This window comes from Apodemus sylvaticus, chromosome 1 (assembly GCF_947179515.1).
Source record: "Apodemus sylvaticus chromosome 1, mApoSyl1.1, whole genome shotgun sequence".
NCBI classification, from domain to species: domain Eukaryota; kingdom Metazoa; phylum Chordata; class Mammalia; order Rodentia; family Muridae; genus Apodemus; species Apodemus sylvaticus.
The window spans coordinates 19,370,245-19,397,427 of record NC_067472.1 but is presented as its reverse complement, the minus strand read 5'-3'; the positions used below and the strand labels follow the sequence as shown (position 1 = coordinate 19,397,427).

The 27,183-nt window shown below is 51.8% G+C and overlaps 1 protein-coding gene across 1 annotated transcript in view; it reads right to left on the bottom strand.

Annotated features, from left to right (window-relative positions):
• Nucleotides 1-4,498: 4,498 nt before the first annotated feature.
• Nucleotides 4,499-27,183, bottom strand: part of Crtac1 (cartilage acidic protein 1) — a 143,656-nt gene continuing 120,971 nt past the window's right edge. Inside the window, exons 7-15 of the mRNA XM_052185632.1 lie at nucleotides 25,183-25,328; nucleotides 22,695-22,831; nucleotides 19,715-19,797; nucleotides 18,826-18,926; nucleotides 18,239-18,407; nucleotides 8,445-8,590; nucleotides 7,759-7,801; nucleotides 5,074-5,217; nucleotides 4,499-4,627 (exon numbers count right to left, since the gene is read on the bottom strand). Of these exons, the coding sequence (XP_052041592.1) occupies nucleotides 4,509-4,627; nucleotides 5,074-5,217; nucleotides 7,759-7,801; nucleotides 8,445-8,590; nucleotides 18,239-18,407; nucleotides 18,826-18,926; nucleotides 19,715-19,797; nucleotides 22,695-22,831; nucleotides 25,183-25,328 (1,088 nt within the window). The 3' untranslated portion in view covers nucleotides 4,499-4,508. The remainder of the gene's footprint in view (nucleotides 4,628-5,073; nucleotides 5,218-7,758; nucleotides 7,802-8,444; nucleotides 8,591-18,238; nucleotides 18,408-18,825; nucleotides 18,927-19,714; nucleotides 19,798-22,694; nucleotides 22,832-25,182; nucleotides 25,329-27,183) is intronic.

Here is a 27,183-nt window from a genome sequence, read left to right as displayed (position 1 = left end):
GCGTACTCCATGCCAGACACTGGCAAGTTTAACACAATAACTGTGAGGTATATGTTACTGCTAAACTCAAGTTTAATAAATGTACGCTTCATACTCATTTTAGAGATGAGAAACTGAGGTTCGAAGATACTCTACCTACTTTAAATTTGAAGTATCTTCCCCCCCCCCGGGGGGGGGCTGAGCACTCTGGCCCACCCTACCTAAAGTAACAGTCTAGAGTGCCTCTACCCAGGGACTCACAAACTCCCCTAATGCCTCCCTCCCCTTTTCCCCACTCACTTGGGATTTTCCCAACACACACGACTTTACCGCCATGTTTATGTGATCATGCCTTGCCATATGTCAACATGGAAGAAATGCTGTCAGGTTAATCAATAAATATCCGAAGCCACTGGAATAATGCTCAGCCCCTAGTAGGTCTGTAGTTGAGGATCAGTGTCCAGCTGGTTACATAACTCCCTTAGGTGCAAATTACCTGGAAACTGACAGCACACAGCTTAGGAGCCCAAGCTGCGGAACAGAGACGGTCTGGGGTCTAAATTCCAGCGTTGGCCACTTCGGCAAACTGTGACCTGTGCAGCTTGCTCTTCCGAGCCTCAGTTTCCTCGGTAATAGAGTAGACCAGTAACATTTGCCTTTCGGGATGGAGTAAGGATTAATGCAGACATCTACGCAGTTTTTGGCATATGGCGGGCATTCCGTAAATGTTAGCTTCTCCCCGAGGAGGCGCTTGTGTCTTCTTGCTTCTCATTTCTCCTCTGATGGTCTACCCTCTGACCGATCCACTGCCCCACAGTGCTGCATAAGCAGGCAGAGCTGCTGAAGGTGGACGGCAGTGGGATTATCTGTCCTGTTAACTAGCCAGAGCTGCCTCCATCCTTCTAGGATGTGCCTGTTGCCAAGGAGACACAACCTCAGCCCTTGGCAGGTTTCTGACTCCTTGTGGCTTGGCTACTGAGCTTACAAAAGGAATGAGACACAGGTGGCCACACTGGCAGAGAGGTAAGGGGAAGGACTTGACGGTCCTCCTAGACTGAGAGTCTGGAACCCCGAAATAATGACATGTCCTCTGTCTCCATGTGTCTAACAGAGGCTGTGTTGGAGTTCTTGCTTGGTCCAGCCTTCTCGGTCGGGATGTGATACCCAAGCCCTGGGAGGGGGCCATAGCAGCCAGAGTGACTCATATTCAGACTCCTGGCCCTCGGAATGGCACCTTCCCAGAGCAGGGACTGTCGGTGATGGGGGTGCACTGGAGAAAGTGACCAGGCTGGCCTGGTGAGGGTGCTCTCCAAGTGGGTGTGGCCTGCTCTCCACCACCCCCCCACCCCCGCAGGCTTTGGTGTGACCTTGGTAGGGCTGCCTCAGCTCTCTGGGGATTCTGTTTCTCCCTTCCCACTTAGCCCTTGACTCTAAGGAGGGATGAGGAACTATGGCTTCTGCCCAAACCTGGCTCTCTGAATGAAGCAGGTAGGCATGGGAGGTAAGCATACAGGTGGGAGACCGCCAGACTGTCTGGGCCGCCACCCCACCTTTGCCTACCCCAGCCCGTGTGATCCTGGGGAACCACTTAATGTATCCCTATAATTACAGCCTTTTCCTCTAGGGGCTGCTGCAGGGATTAAGCGAGTTGGTTCTTGTAAGGAGTTTCTGTCCTCCCCAGACATGCTGAGCTCACTCACTGAAAGCCATTATTGTCATTCTGAGGGGGGGACATTCCTGGAGGAGGCTGCATCAGACAGAATAAAAGCGGTATTATTGTTGTAGTTATTATTACTGTGAAAATTGTTAAAGTCATTTTGGGGGGTATTCTTGAAAAATGGAATGAAGTCTGGAAAGGATTCCACTTCCGGCTTGGCTAGAGTTGATGGTGTGTTATTTACCTGCCCTGGAGGTGTCTTTTCCATTTTTTTTTTTTTTTGTAATTTTTACAACTTGGAACATAACCTTAAAAAAAAGGATGTCAGGGACCTAATGGGACAGAAGAAAGGTGTGTGTGCTCAGAAGGGGACAAGGAGGGTTCGGGTGCCCTGAGTCCCAGGAAGAGGAAGCAGAAGGTGGCCTCCCTGAAGCTTGCACCCAGTCACCCGTGGCTGACAACACTCAGGCAGTGAAATGAAGGTCTGGGACATAGGCTCCGGGCTCCAATATCTGGATGCCCAGCGAGTAGCGGGCCTGGGCTTGGGGGCAGGTGAAGTTGGCTTGGTTCAGAGTTTATTTAGCCTTGTATGTTTCCCTCCAATATAAGCATCTTGGCTGTAGGACACTTGACCTTCTCACTACAGAGTGCTGGTCACCTTCATCATGAGAATCCCACGAGGTTCTTAATAAACACTTGCTGAATGGGCACATAGATAAGTGAATGTGTGGAGTTTGCTTCCCGGGTGCAGTAACACGAGAACAGAGCTAGACTTTTAAGAGAGCCCCGTATGGTCCCCCTCCCTCCCACCCTTATATTTGGCTTTTTCCGACCGCCTGGAGGGAAGGCCGCATGCGTGCGTGCGTGCGTGTGGGTTATCAACCATGCTATCTTTCCTCACTGTTACAAACCTAGAGCCCCACTCAGGCCCCACTGTGGAGCAGGCCTCGGCCAACAGCTGCTGAATGAATGAACCCTGAGGAAAGCCTTCTCACCCTGAGTCTGCTCTTAGCAGTTAGGGAGTCTTGAACCTGTCTTTTTGACTGCTCGGACCTTCCCACCAGACAGGAATGAAATGGTACAGACAGACCCTGTGGCCTGAAACTCAACGTGGGGGGGGGGGGGCGGGGATCGGGCGTGCTCTGGAGTGGGCTGGCACGCTTGGTGTCCTCGGCAGGCTGTCTCCATGTTGTTTCTCTACTCCCATTTCTCACGCTGACGTGTGTGGCCAGTCAATGGAACTCCTTATCTTGTCATTTCCTACTGCCGCCGCGTTTGCGACCAGTCCCTGTGGGCTCTGGGCTGTCCTTGTCTCGCTATCTCAGATCCACTTGTTCATTTCTGAAAAGGCAGCAGCTTCCCGGGGTGAATGGGGAAAAGTCCGAGTAGCCAACCACTCGCCCTTGGCAGGAAAAGGCTGCAGGCCTGGCTTGGGGGCCAGCTGGCTCTGTGACCTTGGGCCGGCTTGACCTCAATCTCTTCATCTCTCTGAGTCTCATGTCTGGGGCCCTTGCAGATCTTTAATTCCCTGTCGATACGCAGGGACAGTGCTGGTGGAATTGGAACGATTTTTAAGTTGTAATGTGCTTCCCAGGGAAATTGTAGCTGTTTTCATTTTAAAACTTTTCATTTAGGCTCTGGTTCTGAGTGTAAACAAGGCACTAGCTACAAGGAATTCATATTTTGTGATTTATTGGGAATATTATTATGGTATCAGGAAAGGGTAGTTTTTTTGTTAAATATGTTTTTAAAGGGCTTGCTGCATTCTTAAGCATGATTTTATTATATCTTCAAGCGACTTTTTTCCCCCATGAAGAATATATCTGTGATTTATAACGGGCCTTCACTACCAGAGCTGGTCATGAGCCTATTCTGCGGTGTTACATCATCCCCAAAGAGTACTCTGGGTACGGGCACTTCCAGGCTCTCCTAAGCATATTGCAAAGGCTGAGTTGTTAAGTTCTTTCTAGAAACCAGGAGACTAGCCACACCTAGGTCCAATCATGCAGCAGGGAGCTGGGAGAGAACAGGGGGTGCGTGGATGTACTGACCCCACTCTCTTGTCCTGTATGGAAAGGCGATGGGGGTCAAGAATGGAGACCTTGATTGCAGGAAGGATACTGCATGGAGCCCTGCCTCGTCCCCGCCCCTTGCCCACTCCTCTTGCCTTGCCGGGCGCCTGAGGATCGCACTTCCCTGAGGCCATGACTTGCTTCCGTGTACCTCCTGGCAGGCGTCACAGCTACTTCAACACTCCAACCAGCATGTACTTGCTCAGACGCCCCTCCCCGCTAGCTAGTATCCAGCAGGGAATTTATTTAGCATAATTTCTCCAGAAAAGAGGCTGGAAGACTTAGCAAGTTCAAACTTAAGCATTTTTTATCAACAGTCCCAAAGGGCCACCCTTTCCCTTCCCGTCGCCACCACCAATCCAATAAGGCTTTCGTAATCATAGGAAATCAGGTTGTACAAAGCAGCAACAGCACAGGCCAAATCAGCAGGCACATGATACATTACTGAGTCAACTGAGCAAGCAACCCCCTGGGAGCCATCTTTGTTAAGGGCAAAATAAGACGCTCACGAAGATACAGAAATGACTGGACTCTCTTGGTTCTTCTGACGGAATGAGGGGTGGGGTAGAGGAGAGACTTTTCCTTTTCTGTTTTCTCAGAAAACATGCAAAGAAAGGCTTCACCAACAACTAAGGTCCCATCAGTATCTCCCAAACTTCCCTTTTCAAAGATGGCCACCCCTGCTGTCCGTTCGAAGGAGCACATGGCAGAATCTATTGGGTGTGGAGAGAGGTAGGCAGCAGGAGAGATATAGTTTTCCACAAAGGTTGTTAGATTTTTTTTTCCTTTATTGATGGGATTTAAAGTGCATATAACTGAAGGCAAAGTCCCAGGCCTAGAGAAAGATATGAGGCCTGAGAGAGAGGCTCAGAGAGTCTAAAGGCAGCCGAAGAATACCCACCTAAAAAGGCCACTTGAGCTGCAAAGAAACGAAAGGGCAGGGAGGTAAGAAATGGGGAAGAGACAAAGGAATGGTTGGGAGGAAGGAGGAGAACAAACACTAATTCAGAAATGATCTGCCAAAGGTGACTTGGAAGAACTATTTTCTACCCCAGCTATGAAAACACGGGCTGACTGCTGGGTGGGAACGCTTGCTTCAGGAACCATGAATAGAGGGATAACGGTAAGATCAGGATGCACTACCCCAGGCCCTTCCGGTGGGACAGTAGTGATAGGGCCTCTTCAAGCCTGGCATGGTCTCCCCTGGAGAGCTAATGTGAGTCTGGGAGCATCTATCAACCCAGGGGGGTGCAGGGGCTAATGACTGTGGCCTGGAGCCCACTCAGAGCCACCCATCCCCCCCTGCCAGTCCCCAGCACAGGGCACGTGTCTTTTGCTACTGTGTGTGGCCAGGGTTCCACTTACCCACACAGGCTGTGCCGTCTTCATTGGGCTCGTAGCCCCGACTGCATCTTTTATTGGTCCGGCACCTGTAGCTTCCATAGGTGTTGACACACACGGGTTTGTCTCGAGGGCATACGAATGGGAACTGGATGCATTCATTGGTGTCTGCAAGGCAAGGGAGTCACTCACCAGGGGCGTGTGGGCAGTGTGTCCTAGCTCAGGATCCGTCTGCTCACTGATCTGTGGCCCTGGGCATGTCCCTTCTTGCTGGGCCTCTCTCTACTTCAGTGCCCTTGGATAGCTCCTTCTATCCTGGTTCTGTGCGTACTGGGAGAGGTCAGGCTTGGTCCTGACACAGCACTTTCTCTAGATAAACTCTTTATACGCGGATGAATGTAAACTTCCTGCCTTCAGCCATAACCTCTCCTGTGGGCTCCAGGCTCATGAATCCAATCACCCAATGACCTAGATGGCAGTTCCACCTGGAGGCCTGCCCCACACCTCAGACTGATCATTTCCAAAATGGAACTCTTGATTTCCCTCAGCTCTTAAGCCTCTCTGTCCTGTTTCCATCTTCCACGGTTCCATCAGTGCCCGTCACCAACTGCTCAGCCACACCAGCAGAAATCAGAGTCATCTCCAGGTCCTCCCCTTTCCTCACTCCAGGGTGTAATCCCACAGCGGGGTGGGGGGTCCTATCCACTCTGCCCCATGTCTCATCTGTCCCCCTTCCTCACTCTGCCACCACTCCACGCCCAGCCCTCACGGTCTCTTGCCCGGATTTCTGCAGTGGCTGCCTTACTGGCCTCCCGCCTTCCATGTTTCCCTCCAATCCAGCCTGCAATTCAGCAGCCAGAGTGATCTTTTAAAGATGTGAATCACTTCAGGTCACTCTCTCACTTAGCTTCCGAGGGCCTAAGAACAAAGTCCAGGTTCCTTCCTGGAGTCTCCGCTCCCCTTTGACCTGCGCTAAGGTCTCTGCCTCATCTCAGCAGGAACAGCGCCTGCGACACACAGTCCTGTGGCAACCTCATGCCCTTTCCCTTTGTTCTTCCTGCGACAGGGAAGCTCTCCCACCAGCTCTTCCTGGGGATGGCCCTTCTATTCCTTGAGGACCTGGCTTAAAAGTCCTTTCACCAGTGGTGCTTTCTGATCTCTGCCGAGTCCTCAGAGAGCACCTTGCTGACAGGGTTCTTAACCCATTTTCACACGCTGTGTAGTCCTGTGTCTGAGGTCCGACCCTCTCTACCAGGGTGCAAAGGTGGTAAGGCACCTGGCTGCATCCCCAGAGCCTGGCACGGTGCTTAGTATCAGGAGGTCTGCTGGGTGACAGAAAGGAGGACTGAGCTAGGTCTGGGGTCTCAAAGGGTCCTCTCCGCATGTAGAGAAGGAACGGAGGCTTCCTGTGCCTGTGCTGTCCATGTATCATGTGACCAGGCTGAGGACACGGGCTGTATGGGGGAGTCATGTCTTCCTCTGCCATCCTAACCCTTCATTCCTATACTTCCTCATTTTGTACTCCAATGCCCAGGCGGCATCGTCCACGGGCACACCGACTCTGCTTTCTGTGGCTGTCCTGCACATTTTATCACCCCTCGGGTCCCTTGACTGACCTGAATTTCTCTAGGCTGCCTTCTGGGATCTACCCCAGATAGTTTAACACCTCCCTTGGTGTCACCCTGCTCATTCCATCCCTGGTCCCACACATGGTTGTCAGCGGCTCACGTGTGGGCTGCTCTGTTGTCTGGGAGTTCCACAAGAGTGGGGCTGTGTCTAGTTTTCTCTGGGTCTAGGGAAGAAAGAATCCTTGTCCTACGTCCTCAGTGCAATTCATCAGGATGTAAGGCTTTAGGCTGCACATCTTCTGAACACTGGGCTGCTAGACTATCCTCTTCATAGCATATTGGGGGACTTTAGAAAGTCATGAGGGAGGGGCTGGAGAGATGGCTCAGTGGTTAAGAGCACTGGTTGCTTGCTCTTCTAGAGGTTCTGAGTTCAATTCTCAGCAATCACACTGTATTGGTGTGGTCTGTAATGGGATCTGATGCCCTCTTTTGGTGTGTCTGAAGACAGTTACAGTGTACTCATATAAATAAAATAAATAAATCTTTTTAAAAAAGGAAGAAAGAAAGGAAGGAAGGAAGGAAGGAAGGAAGGAAGGAAGGAAGGAAGGAAGAAGGAAAGTCATGAGAGCCTTGCTGAGTTGGCGTCTGGCAGCCACGGGCCTCCCCTGAGCCTGCCCTGCGCTGGACCGGGCTGCAGTGCCCTATCTGCTCTGAGATCACATTCCAGTCCTGTGCTGCCCAAGTGCCTTTCTCCATCAGCTCCCCCTCCATCTTCTCATCCTCCTCACTGGCTGTTCCTCAGGATGGCCATGGAATGTTTCTGCTCTGCCTCTGCCAGGGTGAGGCCTACTCATCATGGTCTGTGTCTGTGTGCCATCCCCAGGTTTGGTCTGATATTCGTGGCAGGCAGGCCCTGCCAGTGCCCAGCGGTGTACGGAGCAGCCTGCAGTTGTTAATGTCACACTCACCTTGGTGAGTCATAGCATCACTGTCTTGGCCTCTGGAGTCCTAAGGACCAATGGCACCTTCCTCTCCCTATCTTTCTAACCCCTGTCTGTGTCTTGGGCCTTGGCAGGTCAGGCTGACAGTCCCCAGGAAGATCCCAGTCTGCCCCATCCTCTGGTGCCTATAGGCAACTCACCCATGCAATGGCCACTGTCCTGCTGGGAGAATCCTTGGCCGCACTGCAAGGTGGGCAGAAGCAGAGACACTTGTGAGTTGAGAGGCCTCATCTCAGTCCCCTCCTAGTCACAGTAACAGAGCAGCTGTCCCCCTGATTGCAGCTTGAGAGGTGCTCTTAGCCTGGGCCTGAGAGGAGCCCCTCCTTCTTATTCTAGCCTTGAGCTAAGAGCGGAGAGAGATGGTGTGGGTGGGGGAAGGCAGAACAGATGTAATCCACACTCTCCCTGCACTTGAGATCTATGTACCTCAGACAGACCTGAAACTGGACCAGAGCTGACCTCTCAAAAGCCTCCAGAACTCTGGTATATGGTTTGAGCCTCATCCAAGGACAAGAGGAGGCCTCTTCAGGTATTCAGAAAATACCAAAACTAGGAATCAGTTCTCTACCCAGTGCACAACTGGATATGTAACCTTAGCTGGCCTTGGCTTCATTCTCTGGGCCTTTGGTTTCCTCTTTTGTAAAATGGGTGCACAATGGCACTGCCTTGCCAACCCTCCAGGATTCTGTGAGAAGCTGAAGAGATGGGGGTGTGGTGTGTTGATGGAGACATCATCTGAAGCCTGCCCTTCCCTGAGACCATCTCTATCACTCTACTTGTTCTTTGTTTTTTGTTTTGACTCTGCGGCTCGGAGGCTTTGGCCCACCTCTAGTGGGGCCATGCTCTGGAGTTTATCTTCATCCCGGGGGTAGAGGATCTCCAACACCGAGTTCATCTCCCCGCTGGCCACACCTCGGCTCACCATCTTGCCGTCTGGCCACGTCACCTCCACGCTGCTGGCTTCATCCCGTCCTGTGGGAGGAAGGACAGGGGTCAGGAGCACAGGAGAGAGGGCCTCTGGGAGCACCGGCATAAATACGTTAACAAAGATAGTAACTGATGACACGCTCTCCTAAGGACTGTGGGCATGAGTGAGAAGCACCTCCTTGGGGCCATACTGTCCAATCGACCATTCTTTAGTGCCGGGAAAGCCCAGTGTCTGGCCTGTCCAGTGCACTAGCCACTGTCCATGTGCAGGATGAGAGTGACTAAATTTAGCATTTTACTTAATTTCAATTAATTTACATCTCAACAGCCATACGATGCCATATTTGGCTACCATATTTGAGCATTCTAGGCAACAGAAGAGGCACGAGGAGACTGAATTAGGGGAGCTGTAAGGCTTGGTAAGAAGCAGGTTGACTTCAGAGCCAGGGGTTCACATCTAGGCTCTGTCAGTTGCTTGGTAAGCTGAAAGAACACGACGAGAAGCAGGTGGCTGGGAGTCCTGGGGACAAATCCAAGCCCTCCAGCCAGCTCGTGTGACCTTCTGAGCACGCCTCGTATTTCTATCTATGGAGCTCCGCTCGGAGCCAAATGCCTTTCCTGTCACTGGGAATGTCTCCTCATGGGTTATCCTTTCCATCTGGGAGGTGGGCAAACAGACAAAGAAATAAATCATGGCGAATATAGACAAGCTTTGTGAAGAAGAGACCAGGAATCGTTGGGGGCTGGCCAAGATCCTGTTCAGTGGTCAGGGTCAACTCCCGGGGAGGAGGCACTTGAGCTGAACTGTATGAAAAGACCCAGGAAAGATGGGGGTCGAGGGTGCCTAAGGAAAGGTGGGGGGTCAAGGGTGCCTAAGGAAGGCCCCTGTAGATCCGAGCCATTTACAAAAGATACCCTCGAAGCTCAGACAGTGTCCCTTGTGAGTCCATCACACACATCCCTACAGCAGCACGCTGTACCGACACATCAAGAAGCAGATTGGGAAGGTTGATCTGTTGTTCAGGCATGGCCAAGGTCTGCTCAGCTCCTGCTTCAGGAATGGGGCCAGCCCTGAGGCAAGGGCCGGCTACCAGTGATGACCTAGGGGTTGATCAACTGCATCTGACAGCCTTTCTCAGGTTGTAAGGGAAGGCAGGCAGTGCCCACACACTGCTGGAAGAATGAAGGGACAATCGTGGGAAGGGCTCAGAGGACATCCTGCTCCTCCACAGACCCCCAGGGCAGGGGTTGGGGAAGGGGGGCTCGGACAACTCAAACTTCTGTTCCAGGTTTTGCTTCATCTAGATCAGGGGTTCTCAACCTTTCTAATGCTGCGACCACATCCTCATGTGGTGCTTACCTCCAAACATAAAATTGTTCTCTGAGCTACTTCATAACTGTAGTTTTCTTACAAATATTCAGATATGCACAAAGACCCTTTGGCCAGAGAGGGGTCGGGACCCACAGGTTGAGAACCCCCCTATCTAGCCAGAAGCTGTTTCTCAGTAAGCCCACTGCTATCCCTGCAACTCCCAGAGCTGGGTTGGGAAAGGACCTGAAGAAGGACAAGTATAATTCTTCTGTTTTAAAACAGAATCGTGAGGCACATGAAAATTGGCATTTTTAGGGTATGCAAGTGCCCAAATTAAGTGACACATTTGAAAAGCAAACATTTTCCATTAAAAAAAAAAAGGAGACAAAAGCAAGTGTTTCTCACCTAAGCCAACAGAACAGCTCCATGAATACATTTTACAGCCTGACTGAAGCCGCAAATAACTCAAAAGAGTTGAGGAATATTCATAGACGCAAATTTGCAGCCCCCACCGGGGCGAGCGGCTCTGGACCAGGTCCTCTCCCTGCGCGCACCAGGGAGAGGCTGTTAGATAAATAAGCAAGCCATCCATTCCCAGCCTTGGCTTTTCGGTCTGAAACTTGAGGGTGCTGGCTCACAGCCCCTCCGCCCTGGGCAGCACAGCCTCTTCCTGGATCATGAACAGCACCTCAGTGATCATGTATCACCCTGGGCGTTTCACCCTTGGTGTTCTGGTCAGTATCCGCTCTTAGGTCCGTAGGGACACTGAGCCCCTGTCAGCATCCTCGGACCGGACCAGACCCGATGCTTCATGGTGTCAACATATCAGCTCCTCACCCCTTGACACATCTTCATCTTAGAGACTAGACCACTGAGACTTGGAGAGGTCGGAAAATGACCCAGTCACCCACCCAGGGCCTGTGTGCCCCTGAGATCCACTCTTGTTATACTGCCTCCACCCAGCGACGTCACATATCAAATGTTGAGCAGGGATCTGGGATTCAGCCTTGAACGGAAAGGACCCAAGCAAGCTGGGGAAAGTGGGTGACTGTGGGAGCACCGATCACAATGTTATCATAACAAGTGAAGAAGGTGTTGGGGACAGGATTGGTGACGCTCAGTGAGAACTGAGGGCCGATTTATTCGGTCAGAGACAGAAGAAAAGCGTCCGAAGGTTGGGAGCGGCTTGGTAAGGATGCAGGTGTGAAAGGGCAGGTCGTGTCTGACGATGCAGAAGTTTCAAGGTTGGGGAAGCAGAGTGGAAAGATGCTGTTATGTGAGGTGGGGGAGGGGGGGCAGGAACCTAAGGAGGCAGGTGTTTCACATCCATTTTCCGGATTTAGACACCAAGGCTTGGCAAGGTAGGAGGTGACTTGGGAAGATCTGAGGCAGGGCTGGAACCCAGGCTCTGTCCTCAGACAGGCAGATAGATGCCCCAGCCCTGGGCTGCTGTTCAGGCATCTCCAGTGTCCCTGAAGCTGGAGGACCTGGCTCCGGCCTCTGAGGCAGGCTCTCTGCTGGGCCTCTGGGCAAGGAGGGTCTGTGTCACCCAGCGGAGACAAAGGTCAGGAACGGCAGGGAAAGCCTCTGGCAGCTTTGCAAGGACAAAGGCCAGGGAGCCACACGGAATTGTGCTCTTCGGAATTACAAGCAAAACAGATGGTGGGAATACAGTCGGTGGAATATTTTTGCACGTTAATAAAGGCATTTTTATGTGGGCCACTGAATTTTCCTTCCCTAAATGAGCACCAGCCGGTTTGGAGGCAGCTTTGAGTCACTTACAAACAATTAACTGAAAGGAAGGTGCGGTGGAGGGGGTGGGGTGGGATGGTACAAGCGCGTGGGGTGGGAGAACGAAGTGGGTGACCACAGCGGGGGCACACCGGGGCCAAGTGGGTTGGCAGGACTTGTTTTTATTTGCCAGGTTTAGCTGTGCACTGGTTCAGCCTACTGGCAGGCAGGAAGTGCAGAGGCAGCCCGGTTGGGGCCTGGGTGGGCAGGAGCCAACACTATAAACAGAAAGGCTTATTTATGAAGCCAGCAGGTGGTCTGCACCCAGGAGGTGCAGCGACAGGCAGGCGGGGGAGGGGGCAGCTGTGCAGGAACTGCTGAATGAGGTTAGGGGGTCCCTGGAGTGAGGTCCCTGGAGTGAGGGCAGGGTCTGCTGAGGAGAAAGGAGACCCATAATGCCCTGCATACGGGTCCTCAGGGGACCCCTAGAGATCAGGGCTAAGAAAGGTCCCAGAGTTTGTTTTTTTAACTGCCTGGTGCGGCACAAGTCAGGTATTCTAGGGAGGGAGGTGAGATTACCCGTAAGGTCTGAGTCTGCTGCTCTTACTGCTACTGCACAGACTTAGTAAGGCCTGGAGCATACAGAGAGGCAACTGCAGGCAGGCGAGCCTCGTCAAGGGCAGCCTCCTCTGGGAGTCTGAGCCCTGCGTGCTGTGTGGACCGGAAGTGCTGAGTTTGACCCCGTGGGGACGGGAAGGGCTGAGGTTGTGTGTCTTCCGTGTACTCACTTCTATGCTTACCCTCAGCGCCAGCTCACCACATCAGAAAGGAGCCTCGGGGAGGGATTCAGGAGTGAGGACCACCAGGGAGCTGGGTTGCTTAGGCTGGGCCAGAACTGTGTGCCCACCGTCGGGAGGGCCTTTTGCAGATCTCCGCTCCAGCTCGGGCCCCTGGACACACAGCTTTGCTCCTCAGTCATACAGAGCCCTAGAGCAGGCCTTTTTAGAGGACACCTTCTAGACAGCTCCCTTCTCACCCACAACTGCCCAGAACTGGAAACAATCTAGCTGTCCATCCACAGGGAACTCGGTAAATAAATTATGAATGCCGCCGCCGCCCAGTGCGCCAACCCTTGGCGCTGGAGGTAAATAAAAGAAACGCAAAGCCGCGGAGGGGCGGCCAGGCTCTCACCGTTCAGGGCAGTAAAACAGGTAAGTGGAGAAAGTATTGTCATTTTTTTTTTCTAAAAAAAAAAAAAAAACCCTCACCAAACCTAGGCAGAATGTATATTTATATGTGTGCCCCTGTGCGAATTGCATGGGAGAAAGGTTTGTTTGAAGTATGGCCTCATATTTGAAGATTGCTGTTGTCCCGTCTCCGGCCCGCTAGTAACCCCTTTCCCTGCTTGTCATTTTCTCTTTGTAGCACCTAATGCAATCTGAACACAGTCTATTTCACCTACGTATTCTGTTTATCATGGATTCCGTGCTTTAGATCTGCCTACTAGCATACAGGGGATTTCCAGCAAGGGTCTCGATGTAGTTACTGCTGGGCACCTAGTAGGTGTCCGGTGCACACGAACGGAATGCATGGATCAGACGGGGCTGGGGTGAAGGAGGAGATGTTTGTGTTTTATTCTTTTTTACTTAATATTCCAAGCACTGTGATGAGATCGTGGGTGATTTTTACTTCTTTTTATGATTTGTTGTATTGTCTCATTTCCCTATAATCAATACACATTGTTCTCACAATCAAGAGAAAATTTTTAAAAGGGCTCTAAGAACGAGTGCTGTGGGGGATGCTGCCCCTGTATACTGACTCTCACCACAGTGCCGCCTCTGGCTTTCCTGTATATGACAGGATGCCCCTCTGCCTACCACAGCCTGCCACCCCGCCCCCCAGACCCCAGCGAGCTGGGCCCAGCACCCACTTTCTAGGCTTTGCTCCTATCACTCCAAATGAATATTCCCGCCACCAGCACCACCGGGCCTTGGTTCTAGCTAGTCTGGCCTCTGGAATGCTCTCAGCCCTGCCCCTGCCTTCTAAGTTCCTACCATTTTGCTACACTCCTGTACCCTACCCCCCAAAGCCGGTTCAGTTTCCTCCTTGGCAAAGCTGTCCAGAGCAGGGTTCATTTGACTTGTCCCTTCCTCTCCAAACTCCAAGTCAGCACAGGGTGAGTCCGAGTCAGCCTTGCATGGGTTTCCAGGGTTTACTCAGCAGACCGGAGCGGTTCTTCCTGCCTCTCTCCCGATGTCTCTGCCCCCTCTTTCATTCCGCTTCTGTTCAATTTCTCTTCCCTTGTTCTTTTTCCCTCTGCCATTCCCGTCTCTCTCCCTGCCTGCTCTGCCCCATTGCTGCCTTCCCCATCATTCAGCAAGGACAACTCTGTGCTCAGCCCATAAAAAACATGTTGGGCTCCTAAGGGGCCCTGAAGAGGCAGGGATAGAGCTGGCCCGCCTCACTGTTCAGGCTTCTGGAATGATCCCTGAGGCTGCTCTGATGCCTGAGACCGATCTCAGGCAACTAACGAGGGTCTGTTCCGGAGAGCAGGCCTCCTTTTAGGGTCCTTCTGGGAATGGAGCTCTATAAAAGAGGAACCTGGTAGGAGTAGGGTGTGGGACCCTCACGGCAATTTGGTTTAAACCAACAGCAAATCCCATTCTTTGTGCAGTATCGAGGGCTGGCATCGGGAGTGGCCCGCAGTCAGATGCGGTGTATGTGGCCCTAAGCACGGGTGGGAGAGGACTCCTGAGCACCCTGGATCTCGCCAAATGATCCCGTGAGCTGCCTAGTCAAGGAAGCAGTCTCTAATGGTGATGACAGAATCTGGACAGAGAAAGGACCCAGGGAGGTCTCTAATACACATCCTAAAATAGCAGAGAGCGTCTACAGGATGTGAGGCCAGACCGTCTCAGCTCAGCTCCTGTCTCTCTGCTGGTTTACTCTGGGAGCCTCGATTTCTTTTTCTGTCCAGCAGAACGGGGCTGACATCTGGCTTGTTAAACATCTCACCTTTGAGACGGTGACCACCGTGGTACTTGAATGGCCTTCTGGGATACCCAAAAGCTGAGGAGATGTATATATGCCAGGAAGAAAGAGGCAGAGAAGGCACAGGAGGCGGAGCCACAGAGTCCAGCAACTCAGTGTCTAAGGAGGAGCCCGAAGCCGGCCTTTTCCTATCCTTGGGAGCTGTGGACTGACTGGGTCAGTGTGTTTAGCCTTAGCCCCAGTTCTCTGGCCTCTAAAGTATAAACGGTGGCTCATAATTCATCCAAGTCCCAAGAGAATTGATGAAGAATTTAGGCAAAGCCCTGCACATGTGAAACAGTCCGTAGATGTCAGCTGCTGTTAGTTTGCAAGAGGGAGGACTCCATGTCTAAAAATCAACTTGTACCTTTAGGGCCAGCGATAGCGAATGGCTGCCCTCGGAGTGACAGACGCCCCTGGCTCAGGCTAACCCATCCAAGCGCAATAGCCTGGGAACACGCTCATATAACCAGGCCCTGGGTCCCCTAAATATTTATTGCTTCTTTCTCAGACTACATAAATATTATGTGTTCTCTATAAAAAGCAGAATGCACACACATATACTAGAACATATGGTAGAAAATACAAACCACATTTGCAGGCAGGCCTGGGTTTGAATCCCAGCTCTGTCATTTGAGAATTACGAGCTCCTGGGCAGTCTTCCTCCAACATTAGGGTCCACGGGTTTCTCATTTGCAAGATGGAGATAATAATGCCCACCAGGGGGCACTCACGAGGACCAAATCATGAGAATCGAGTGCCCTGCACTGTGCCCAGAACAGGCGGCAGTCCCTGTAGTGATCTAGCCACACAGATTGAAGCAACTGCTTATGTTCTTTGCACTCCCCTTCTGTGCACATACGAGGTGTGCCTAATATTAATGCTGGTATATACTTATCGATTAGAGAACGTGTTGTCTAATCTTTTTATATTAAGATCATATCACTTCACAAAGCGCTAACACATGGGAAAGCATCTGGTTAGCGCCTGGGAATCTTCAACTCAAATGCTTTATCTCCCTGCTCACCCCTTCCTTCCCCAGTGTCCCTCAGTCGCTGGCCCATTAATTGTAAACCCTGCATCCTCCCTGTGGAATTTTCACATCTTCCTCTAACTTCAGGCTTTTAAAAAACGGTTTATTTTGAAATAACCAGAGATACAGCAGGTAGTTAAGATAGCCCAGAGGGGGTCGTGCACATGGTGGCCCCCATGATTACGGCTTGTGTTATGATTGTACCACATGGGAATCAGGGCTGTGCCATGGGAACAGGTGTTGGACAGTTCTGTCATGACGGCACATTAGATTCACGTAGCCACTGCCACTGAGACACCCACTGCCCATCACTGTGGAGATGCCTCACATGGACATCTGCACGCCAGCATCTCTTTATCGGGAGCTGTCTATCTTCAGTTCTACGACCTCGTCATTTTGGGAAGGTGACTTTGGAGGCAAGACCTCTTTGCTCAGCAAACAGCTCTTATGGCCGGACTGCATCAGTGTACTGCAGCAAGCTGGACCGGGAGCCATGAAGCGTCAACCAAAGGACACCTGCATTGTTTGTTTCTGTTTTGTCTTTTGAGACAGGGCTCCTCTGTGTAGCCCTGGCTGGTCTGGAACTTGATCTGTAGACCAGGCTGGCCTAGAACTCAGAGATCCAACTGCCTCTGCCTCTGCTGGAATTAAAGGTGAGCACTCTTAGGATTCTGTCTAAGCTCCACCCCACAGTTACCTGGCAACGGTCAGGTAGGCCTGGCCCACTATAAAAGGGCTGCTTGTCCCTCCTCTTTTACTTTCTTGCCTCTCTCTCTTGCATCTTGCCCTTTTGCCCCCCTCCCCATTCCTCCCTATTCTCTATTCTCTCCTTCTCTCTGCCTTTCGCTGCCTCTACTACTCTCTTAACTCCCCTCCCCATGTCATAAATAAACTCTATTCTATGTTAAACCATTGTGTGGCTGGTACCTCAGGGGGAAGGGATGCCTTGGCATGGGGCCACGGAGACACCCCCTTCCCCCACACCTCACCACACCCCCGTAGAACATATCCTAATACCTTTTTATCTTTTTATAATCACAACATGCACCACCAAGCCCGGACATTGCTTTTGATTTTTGTCTCACAAGCATACTACTACTGCTATGAATAACAGTGCAGATATCTCTGTGTATCTTAAGTTTTCATTCTTCTGCGATACACAGTTAGGGCTATTACAGACTGTCCCCCAATTGGTGATTTGTAACTTTTGATGTTAAAACCAAGAGATATTCAATTGGAAATTGAACCTAGGACCTCGAATGTGTTTTTTTTCCTGGTCCAGTAATATACATCGTGGGGACATTGGGCAGTGGTGGACAGTCTTGAAGGGGACAGCTGACATTCTGCAGGATACCATGCTGATAACTGAGGACGTGTCTTTGGTATGCTGGGCAGCCCAACACCTTTCTAACTTAAGATCTTTTAACTTACCTTGGCATAGAACCCCAGTATAGATCAAGGAGCACCTTTAACAGCTGGGGCACACCTAACAGTTTTTATTATTTCCAAAGACTCTACCAAACAGGCCAGTGAGATGGCTCAGCAGATAGAGGCACTTGCCATTCAAGCCCAGTGACCTGAGTTCAATCCCTGGAACCCACAGAAAGGTGGACGAGAAAGCCGAAAGAAAGTTCTGTCTGACTACCGCATGCATGGATGCCTGCCCCTCCCCCTGCCACTAATAATAAATACAAAACTAAAAAATATGACCCACAAAAGCGTTTTTAGAACAGGAGGTTACATACACCCCACGGCTGCAGCATAGACAGTTTCTCCTGTGTCCGGAAGCTGCCAAGCACCTTGCAGCGTGATTTTGGGGCCGTTCTGAGTGCTGTGTGGTAAGAGCTCAGTAGCCCCAGGAGTGTGCTTTGACTGTTTCTGTGATCTATGGAGATCCCATCCTCCATCAAGATCCAGCCTTCACCTCTTGAGGTGACTTCGTGCCGATTGAAAACTCAAGACTCAAGGCTGGAAAGATGGCTCAGCAGTTAAGAGCACTGACAGCTCTTCCAGAGGCCCTGAGTTCAATTCCCAACAACCACATGTGGCTCACAACCATCTGTAATAGGGTCTGATGCCCTCTTCTGGTGTGTCTAGAGAGAGCAATGGTGAACTCATATACATAAAATAAATACATTTTTTTAAAAAAAAAAAAAAAAAAGAAAACTCAAAACACTAAGCCTTCCATCAGAGGAAGACATCATCAGCAAGACTGAGCTGGCTCTTGAGGGTTGTGGGGGGTCACAGCAGACAGCTGCTCTGGACATATTTGGTGGAGTTCAGTGTGTGAACAGAGCTAAGGTCCCGGCAGAATTAAGAATGGAGAATTAAGTCCTCTGACCCCTAGGTGAGTTAATTCCACAAAGGTCCTGGGCTTGGGGCTCCGGGTTTCCTCTTCCTCCCTTCCTCTCTCTCCGGTACAGACATACCACAGAACAGAGGCCTTTACAGCGGGGACCGGCTGTGTTGCCACAGAGAAGTTACGTCCCCAATCCTAGGGCTGGGGTGTGTGTGACCCTGAATCACACAGCGCACAGTAAACGCTTAGTTGGGGAATCTGCTACTGTTGTCATGGGCCCCGACTCACCCAGGCCGAAATGTGCCACAGGCTCCATTTCACACAGGTAGCCGGAACCCCCATCGATGATTCGTAGGTGTGCCCCACTCTTCTTGGTGTAGAGTACAACCTTGGCACCCCTGGCAAAGGCCCCGAACCGGGTGCGAGGCACCACACGCAACCAGTTGTTGCTGAAGCCCTGGAGGGAGGAAGGCGGCAGGATCAGCCAGGGTGGTGTAGGCGGGGAGGCAGGAATGCTGGGACCGATGTAAGGAGAGGAGGGGAGGAGGAGAAGGGGGAAGAGGAGGAAGGGGAGGAAAAGGAGAGGAGCAGAAGAGAAAAGGGCAAAGCTTGCTGAAGTGGGGAAACCAAGAGACTGTGGGGCAAGGTTCCGGGCCAAGAAGCTTCTGTGGCCCAAGGCAGAGGAGCTAGGGGTCCTTCCGGAAGCAGTCCTCCCTGCAAGGGGTTCTCCCGGAAGTGGACCTTCTTGCTGTTTCCAGGTCCTAGGTTCTCCATCATGCTGGCCAGCGAGCCCAGGTTCCTGTGCTCTGATGCGCACGTGGGTCCTTGGCAGCACAACCAGGCTGGGAGCTAAAGGGCCTGAGGTCAGTGCATACCTGATTTCCGCGGAAGACAGACAGTGGCTGAGCCATGGACTCTCCGTGTGACAAGATGAGGTCCAGCATCCCATCGCCATCGAAGTCGGTCACTACGCCCCCTACAAACAATGAGAGTTCCTCTCTGGCCATCAGCATCTAGACTTAAGGGGAAAGGGGCTGCTAGGTGTGGTGACAATAGATAGCCGTGAGTGTGAGAGGCAGACACAGCACAGTGCTGGGGCCGGATCGGGGCTGCAGGCTCATTTCTCTACTGCCCATCATCGGGCTCAAGACAGGAATCCAGACAGGCCTCCCTTCCGTCCCCTGAATTTTCATGGAGAGGATGGGCACAAGTTACTTCTGGCTTTTCCTGTGGTTTGAATGATATACCCCTCTCTTTACATAGTAGGCTTTTTGTTTTGTTTCTGTTTGTTTTGTTTGCAGCATCTCTGGTGTTTGCATAGACCTGGTCTCTTTTTGGTCCTCTTTACCTCCCAAAGAGGTGAGAAAGGCGGACACTCCCATCTTGTGGAAATCAAAACCCAGAAAACAGAGCAGCCACAGACCTGCATCCTAGGACTCCCAGTCAAGTGCCCTTTGTTTGACACTGAGCTGGTCACCAGGAAGGGAAGGGTCAGACACCAGGGAACAGAGGGGGCACATTCCTTGGCTCTCCCATCTCTCTACACAAGGCATGGCTAGAGAAATGACTGCTGCCCACAGACCCTGCCCCTCCCCCGACAGCCCCGAGGGTGGGATGGTCACATGCCTGTTTTGGGCCCAGGGTTCTCCATCCTCCATCCTCACTTGGTACAAGATTGGCTACCCGACTTCTTTATCCTCTGTCCCCAAGGGTATGAACTGGGCTGAGCTGGGTGGAAGAGCTGCAGACCTTCAGGTGCCTTACCTGTACCCCGACCCTCGGGCTCTAGGGCATCACCAGGATTGAGCTCCTCGATGAGAGGGTCCCCGTGCTCCCTGCGGATGACACTGCAGAAAGGATAGAGTTGTTCCAACATGGCCGTCGTGGGCGCCCGCTGGCCCAATCACTCTGTTCCGCCCTGGAAGGCCATGGAATTTCTTTCTGCTTATAGACTCTGATTTCTCTATGGCAGGCCTCTTCTTGCGTTTTAATTTATGTTGGTAAACATTGATTTTTCCTTCTCTAATAGATGAATTATAGACAGCTTGGGGAGGGACAGGTGATGGATGGAGAAGGGTAGAGGCACAGCTACCTTCAACTGACCTTCACGCTCCTCCCCACAAAGGGTGCTGGCTTCCATCGCTCTGGGTGTCACCTGGGGTTCCATCCCATGCCGGCTCTCCCTCCTCAGCCCACCTCCCCTCCACCTCTGGCTGTCCCACCACAAGCCATCCTGATGCCTCTGCCTTTATCGCTCTTGGCCTTTATCTCTTCCCGCCCATGTTAACTCTGCGTGGGGCATCTTCTCTCTCAGGCTGCCCCGTGAGCTGCCGGTTAGGACCTCGTACAAACTGATCTTTGCTTCTCCCACAGCCTCAAACAAGGGCCCAGATCCCAAGCAAGCTCCTAGGAAGCCATGTTTGTGGGATACCAGGGTGAGTTTCAGAGGCAAACAGAACAGGAAAGGTCCCCTTGGGTTGTGAGATTCCCTCTGTGTGTTTGGAAAACTCAGTCTTGTCCCTGAGCATGTACTTCCGAGACTGTTCCTCTTGTCTGGCTATCTCTACCTGAAGTGTGTGTGCACTGTGTGATCCGCGGTGGCGAAAGCTTCCCCTCTCTAGCTTCTCTTCACTGGTTGAATTCTGGAGCTGTGGATCCTCTGTCCTGGCTGGGTGAGGAGCCTGGGGCAGGAGGAACTTGTTTTCCTCTCTCTATCATACTGTCTGCTCAAACCACAGAGGGGGGGGGTCTGTGTTCTAAGAGCTGGAGCCTGTGGTTACTGCATGCAGACCATTGCAGAATTTCAGGGTTATACAGATGCCCATGATACAGCCTCCGTTCACCTAGGGCATCCAGGCTGAACACATCCATACCGTGTTCCTGGGTAGGATACTGTGCATATGGGCATGCGCTCATCTGTTAGGGCGTGACCTGTCAGGTTATTGGCACCTCCTGCCCTTTTGACCATTTGTGTTCTGCAGGCTCTGGTGCAGCTCAGCAGAAACAAAGGGTGATAAGGGAAAGAGGGCTGGATGGTCAGACTGGCATTTCAGCTGGTTGCTCTGCTGGATTAGAGATTCAGGGAGGGTTGGGGTGGGCACAGAAAATGTCACAGGACTGGAAGTGGTACAGGGAGATTTGAGAACAGACCAGGGGTCAGATGCACATGTGGGAGGCAGTCCACACCCCAGGAGGCCTGGGAGAGTCCTTGCCTGCATGGTCATCACAGGCTCCTGTCACTGGAGCTTGGTTTGGGTGTGACACTCCCTGAAGCAGCATTAAAGGACCATTTGGGTTCTCAGTGCCTGGGCATGTGGCATGAGGGACACGGAGCTCTTGGAGCTGGTCCTTCAGTGATGGCAACCAAGTGGCAGGCACAGCATGCGGCAAGTGAGGGTTAAACTTTCACGCTGCCAGGTGAACAGTGGTCCCAGCTGCAGCTCCTCAGCTGTGTGCTCAGGACGCAGCCATCTGCCTCGGGGACTTGGGATGCAGCCCTGTACCTAGGTAGTGACTTTCCGTTGCCCCTGAGTGGAAGCCGACTTGCCCCAGGGTGTGACCATGTGGTGATTGATAGCCCAGCATGGGAGGCTTGGGAGGCTGAAGTGGGCCAGGAAGGTGGACAGGCAGAAAGGTACCTGGGTTCTTGGGCCACAGAACCAAGAGTCCTAGACAAGTCGGTGCTCAGGGCCCCAACAAGTGACACTTTATTAGCCAGAGAAGGAAAGCAGCATCTCTGTTAACGAGCAATTGATCTTCTGCAATTAATCTAGAAGTTGTGAATAAGCTTTTTGCAAGGCACCTAATTAGTAAATCTGGTGCCTTCAGGGGGTGATTACATCCAGTCAGGATTGATGCTTGGTTAATAATTATATTTTAAAACATGCGTAGTCACAGCTTGCGCCTTTTATTAATAGTTGAGCCGCCCCCCTGGGAGAGGGAATAGAGGCTTGGAAGAGCAAGCAGGTGACCTGACCCTTTTCCTGTCTCCAACATCCCTGTTCCATCTCCCAACCTAATGCGTCTCAGTGGCATGACAGACCCTGTGAGGTTTGTCCCTGCTGTGCTTTTCAAACGTCCGTGTGGAAGAATGGCTGTGTGTCCATTCTTTCCAGGAATCCTGACTCCTGGGCCTCAGTGCCTGAGATCTGAGCTAGAGATCCGATTGGGCGATCCCTCCCGTCCCTGGTCCCTGGGATGCTCAGATGTTTGAGGTCCCTGAGATGCCCTCTCCAGTCTCTACCATTAACTGTCAATTCCAGCATTCCCCAAGAATGCTTTGCTGAGCAGCCCTCCTCTGAGAGATACCTCTGAAAGATGTGTCCTGTGGCCGAATCTATTTAGGACACTCCATCTGTCCATCTTTCAGAAAGTTGAAATACTCTGAGGTTCTGCTATAGGTGCTCGGAAGTCTGCAGTAAATAAGCCAGACTTTCTTTGTTTAACCCAGGCTAACAACAGATGATCCTGGAAGCCTTTCTGTGGCTGTTGGGGTTCTTTCTTGTAGGGGTGGAGGTTTGGGCTGGACCATGTTCTCTCTGCTCATTCCCAACCACAGCTGGGGCTGATGTTTTCCTGGGACTCTTCCTCTCTCTTGTTTGGTCTCTGTGCTTCCCTCTCTTAATCAAGGACCATCCTGCTTCCCACTCTCTTCCCCTACTCTGTCCCCCACTCCTGCACAGCCTCCCTGACCCTTGGAATCCTGCCCTCTAATTTTCTACCCGCCATGGCCTGGGTTTAGTACCGGAAGAGGCGATTGGCTGAGGAGCTGCGGTAGGCGATATTGTTGAAGAAGACTTCCAGTTCCTGGTCATTGTCGAAGTCGGCAGCAATGACAGTTCGCACAGGGGAGGGCGTGGAGAACTTGGGTGAAGCAATGTCCTGGAGGAGAGAGTGCTGAGGGTCAGAAGACAGGAGGGTAGCAATGAGCAAGGAACCACACCCGTCTGTCCTACACCCCCTCTGCCATGACCTGGAGTGGGAGCCCGTGGGAATCACACAGTGCAAACTGCCTGCAGAACACGGAGGGCAGAGGAACAGCGGCTGTGGTTGTTCACACGGGAGCTCGGAGCTGGGTCCGGCTCCAGATCACACTTAACCCTCCTGCCAGAGCCCTGAGCAGCCTGCTGTCAGCATTCCACTTCGCAGATGGGATGACTGAGGCTTGAAGGGGGAGGGGGATCACTAATGATGGGCCCAGAGCCAGAGATTGCAGATTCCGACCAGGCACACTTCCTTCTCAAGTGCAGAACCAGAAGCTGGGACACCTCCGGGAACCACCTGCTTCTGAATCCAAGCTCCAGCACTGGCTAGCTGCCTGACCTCAGGGAGGTTACTCAACCCTTGGGGTGGGTCTCACCGTGGATAGCAGCGGACTACACTGTGGGGTCCGCATGGCAAGTGTGCATCTTGGAGTGGCTTCTGTTCCCTCATTATGTTTCTTGGGTGTCTCAGGGTTTTATTTGAGACATGATTTGAAGGGGTGTCATTATCACTTATACCTGCCCAGGACTTACAGGGAGACTCTAGACGCAAGACAGCAAAGCTAGGAACTCTCCCAAAAGTTCTGGCTGTCTTGGGAGGGTCTGGCACGGGGTCCTAGGTGTGGGATTTGCTTCTGAAAGGAGAGGAGAGCTAGCTATGCAGATGGTCTTTTGTTTCTGAGGAGAATACTCCCACTGAGGGTAGGTTGTCCCCTGAAGATACTCAGAGGCTGTCCAAATTTCACTGCTTAATTGGAGAGAGCTGGGAGGGCTGAGTTGTTCTCTGGAAGCCCCTGCCTTTGAGTCAGGCCTTGTCCTTGCATCTGCCCCTGCCTCCTTCTCTCTCTGTGGTGTGCTTTGGAACCAGAGGAAGGAGCTTTCTTGGCCCGGCTGCAGAGATGCTTGCTCCTGGAGGCAGGGGAGGGTGACAGTCCTCATCAGCACTGTAATGAGGTTGATTAAGAGCCGGGCTGACTGGTCAGGGTGGGCTGAGCAGGGTCTTCAGAGCCGGGGAACAAGAAGACCTGAGGATCTCTAACTCATTACTGCTCCATCGATTCTGTAAAAATGGAAACTTACACAGCCCCCCTGGGGTTGCCCCTCTGCATGCCTGGGCTCCGAGATAATCTATGTAAAGCTTTTATCAGGGATCCTGGCACGTGGGTGGCACGTGATAAATGGGACATTTGTTATTATTGTTATTGTGCTGTGAGCTCTGAGGAGGAGCCTCAGAAGGCTAGCACATTCTCTAACCTCCGCGCAGGACATCTGGAGGCAGGTGACTGACTCTGTAGAGTGGGGACTGCCCTGTACATTGTGAGATGTCTGCGGCAGCCTCCCTGGCTTTTGTCCTTTCCCAGTCAGGACAATCTAAAATGCTCCTAGACTTTGTCAGATATCCTGGGGACCGGGAGGGCAGAATCATTTCTGGATTAGAATGCCTGATAAAGAAGGAACTCACCCAGAACCCTGGGATCAAGGCCCTCGAGCTCAAGGCAAGCATCCTCCTCTCCAGAAGGCCTGGAGTCTCAGCAGGGAAGGGAGCACCGAGACACACATGGGTGGGGCCTCTTCAGTGTCTCACAGACTTTGTGCAATTCTCTGCCTCCACAAAGCTAGGAATACCATAACTTCTCATTTCCTGTTTACTGATATTATTTACCAAGTCCTGAGTATTTCAGGAATAGCCTGGCCTCTTGAGAGCAGCTTCATCAAATCTATACTCTGTCATATGCTGAGCGAGTCCCAAACTCAAGCTTGTCACTGCCACCCAGCAGCCCTAGGGGAGAATACCTGTACATTCTGCGGACAGCTCCAAGGTGGACAAGGCTATGTGTGTTTATCCTGTCCTTTATTTGACCTTGGGGACATCCTGGGAGCTCCCTGGCCTCAACTAATCTCCCGTTTCATCATTCGATCCTGGGACTGGAGCTCGGTTGGAAGACCCAGTTAGACTCTGCAAATGGGGTATCCCTGGAGCCCCGAGGAACAATGGCTACCAAAGAATGACTTCTCCTGACAGGATTCCTGTGGGCTACCTTGGACACTTCTCTTTCTCTCTGGCCATTAGTTTTCTGCCTGAGACCCTGCCCAGAGCTGGTGACCTAGACCCCTGCGTGTTGCCTTTCTTGAGATCCCACCCCCCAGTTCTCAAGAGCTCCAAGGCCTCCTGGGTTTATGAGAAGGCACAAGGCAGGCTCCATCTTGCATGGTCTGCCTAAACACCATGCAGGTCCTGACTGCTCTTACCCTAAATCGGACCTTCCCGTGAGCACTCATCTGCAGGTAGAGGCGATGTGGGCCATTCCAGTTGCCGTAGACGATGTCTACTTTGCCGTCACGGTTGAAATCTGCCAGAGCCACACCTCTGCCATGCTGATGAGGGTCATCTACGCCTGGGGAGGAGAGGTAGGAGCTTCAGGGTGCTATCCATTGCATGTTCCATAAACATCCACCTCTAGCAACGAGAGAAGGTAACATTCATACAGTTCTTGTTTTCCAAGGAAGATGGGGTGAACAGCTAAATCTTAGACGTTCTCATAGGGGCAGGAAGTAGCAGGGTCATCTACTCACATGCTACCTGGACTCTGCTCAGGATAGTACGGGGCAGGAGAAGGAGAGTGTGGGCCACAGAGAGACATTTAGTTGATCACATCTCTCCTCAAAGAACTCTCTCAAGAGTTCACCAGTACCTTGGGTCAAGTTCAGATTTGTGCCCGGGGGGTCATGGGCTCTGACTTACTGTGCCTGTTATTGAGTCTTCTTTGTGTTTTACTGTCTTCTTAACTTACTGGGCTGTGATTACCACGGTCCTTCCATCCTTTTAAGTGAACCAAGTTCTTTTTTAAGTGAACCAAGTTCTTCCTACATTCTGGATCTATGTTCTAGCTGGTGTCTCCTCTCCAGATGCCTTCCTGGCCTCTGGAAACTTAACCCCATAAAGAAACCTTTCAAGACCTATGCATACAAAGCAGCCCACGAAATAAACCAGGTTGAAGAAAACAAATGCGGTGTGTGTGTGTGTGTGTGTGTGTGTGTGTGTGAGAGAGAGAGAGAGAGAGAGAGAGAGAGAGAGAGAGAGAAAGAGAGACAGAGGGTTTCTCTGTGTAGCCCTGGCTGTCCTGGAACTCACTCTGTAGACAAGGCTGGCCCCAAACTCTCAGAGATCCTTCTGCCTCTGCTTCTGGCTCCCAAGTGCTGGGATTAAGGACATGTGTTATTATTGCAACATGTTTTCTAGGTGGACTCCAGGTTTAAGTTCACACACACACACACACACACACACACACACACACACACACACCACAGACAGACATGTATGCATATGCATGAGCACATGCATAAAGACACATATACACAGACACAAAACTTGACATGAAAGTTGAAAGAGGGCTATGAAGGAAGAGGCCTAAAGGTGCCGGGGAAGAGACTAAGAAAAGGCAGTCACCTATCTGTGACATGAGAGCAGACAAGGAACTGTCTGCAAAGGGGAGTGAGGGGACAGCAGGAAGGGTGACAGGAGCTGGGAGGAGGTGACTAAGACCAAAGCAGGATGCATGTATGAAGCCGTCACAGCAAAACTCATTATTTTCTATGGTAACTAAATGAATCAATAAAAAGAAAAAAAAATTGGTCCCCTAAAGCAGCCCCTCCCACCTGCCCCCCTCATCGTTCTAATTGTTCCCTTCCTGGTACTGGTCACAGACTGTGCTCTTTGGGGGTCTCTTTGCTTGGGGCCCTGTCTCTCTGTCTGCCCCACTCTCTTGAGGTCAGCCATGTTCCGTGGTTCCTGCCTGCCGCAGGTTTACCTCTGTGCCTGTGCACAGCAGCATTCAGTAAGTACTTGCTGAATGAATGAAGAGACATAAATAATTTGACAGCAGGCAAACTGGGGATGCTGGTGACAGCAGAGGAAATACAGCAACCATGACAGAGAACCCACAGTGGGCCTGTGAGAACAGGAACTGCCCTGCCCCCCCTTTCACCACCCACTGAGGAGCCGGTCCTGGGGAAGAATGCAGTGGGCATAGCCCTAAGGTCTCCTCCAGCTCAGATTCTCTCTTTGGGGTGTAGAGGCAGAGCTCTCTGCTCCTGGCCCAGGCTCGGGCTAAGCAAAGATGACACTTTCAAAGGACAAACAGCTGCAGGTTGCCCTTGGGTACAGGGAAGTAGATCAACAGAACAGAGGTGACATAAAACAGGATGGCTGAGACAGGCTGATCCTGGGGACAACGGAGGACAACATCTGGA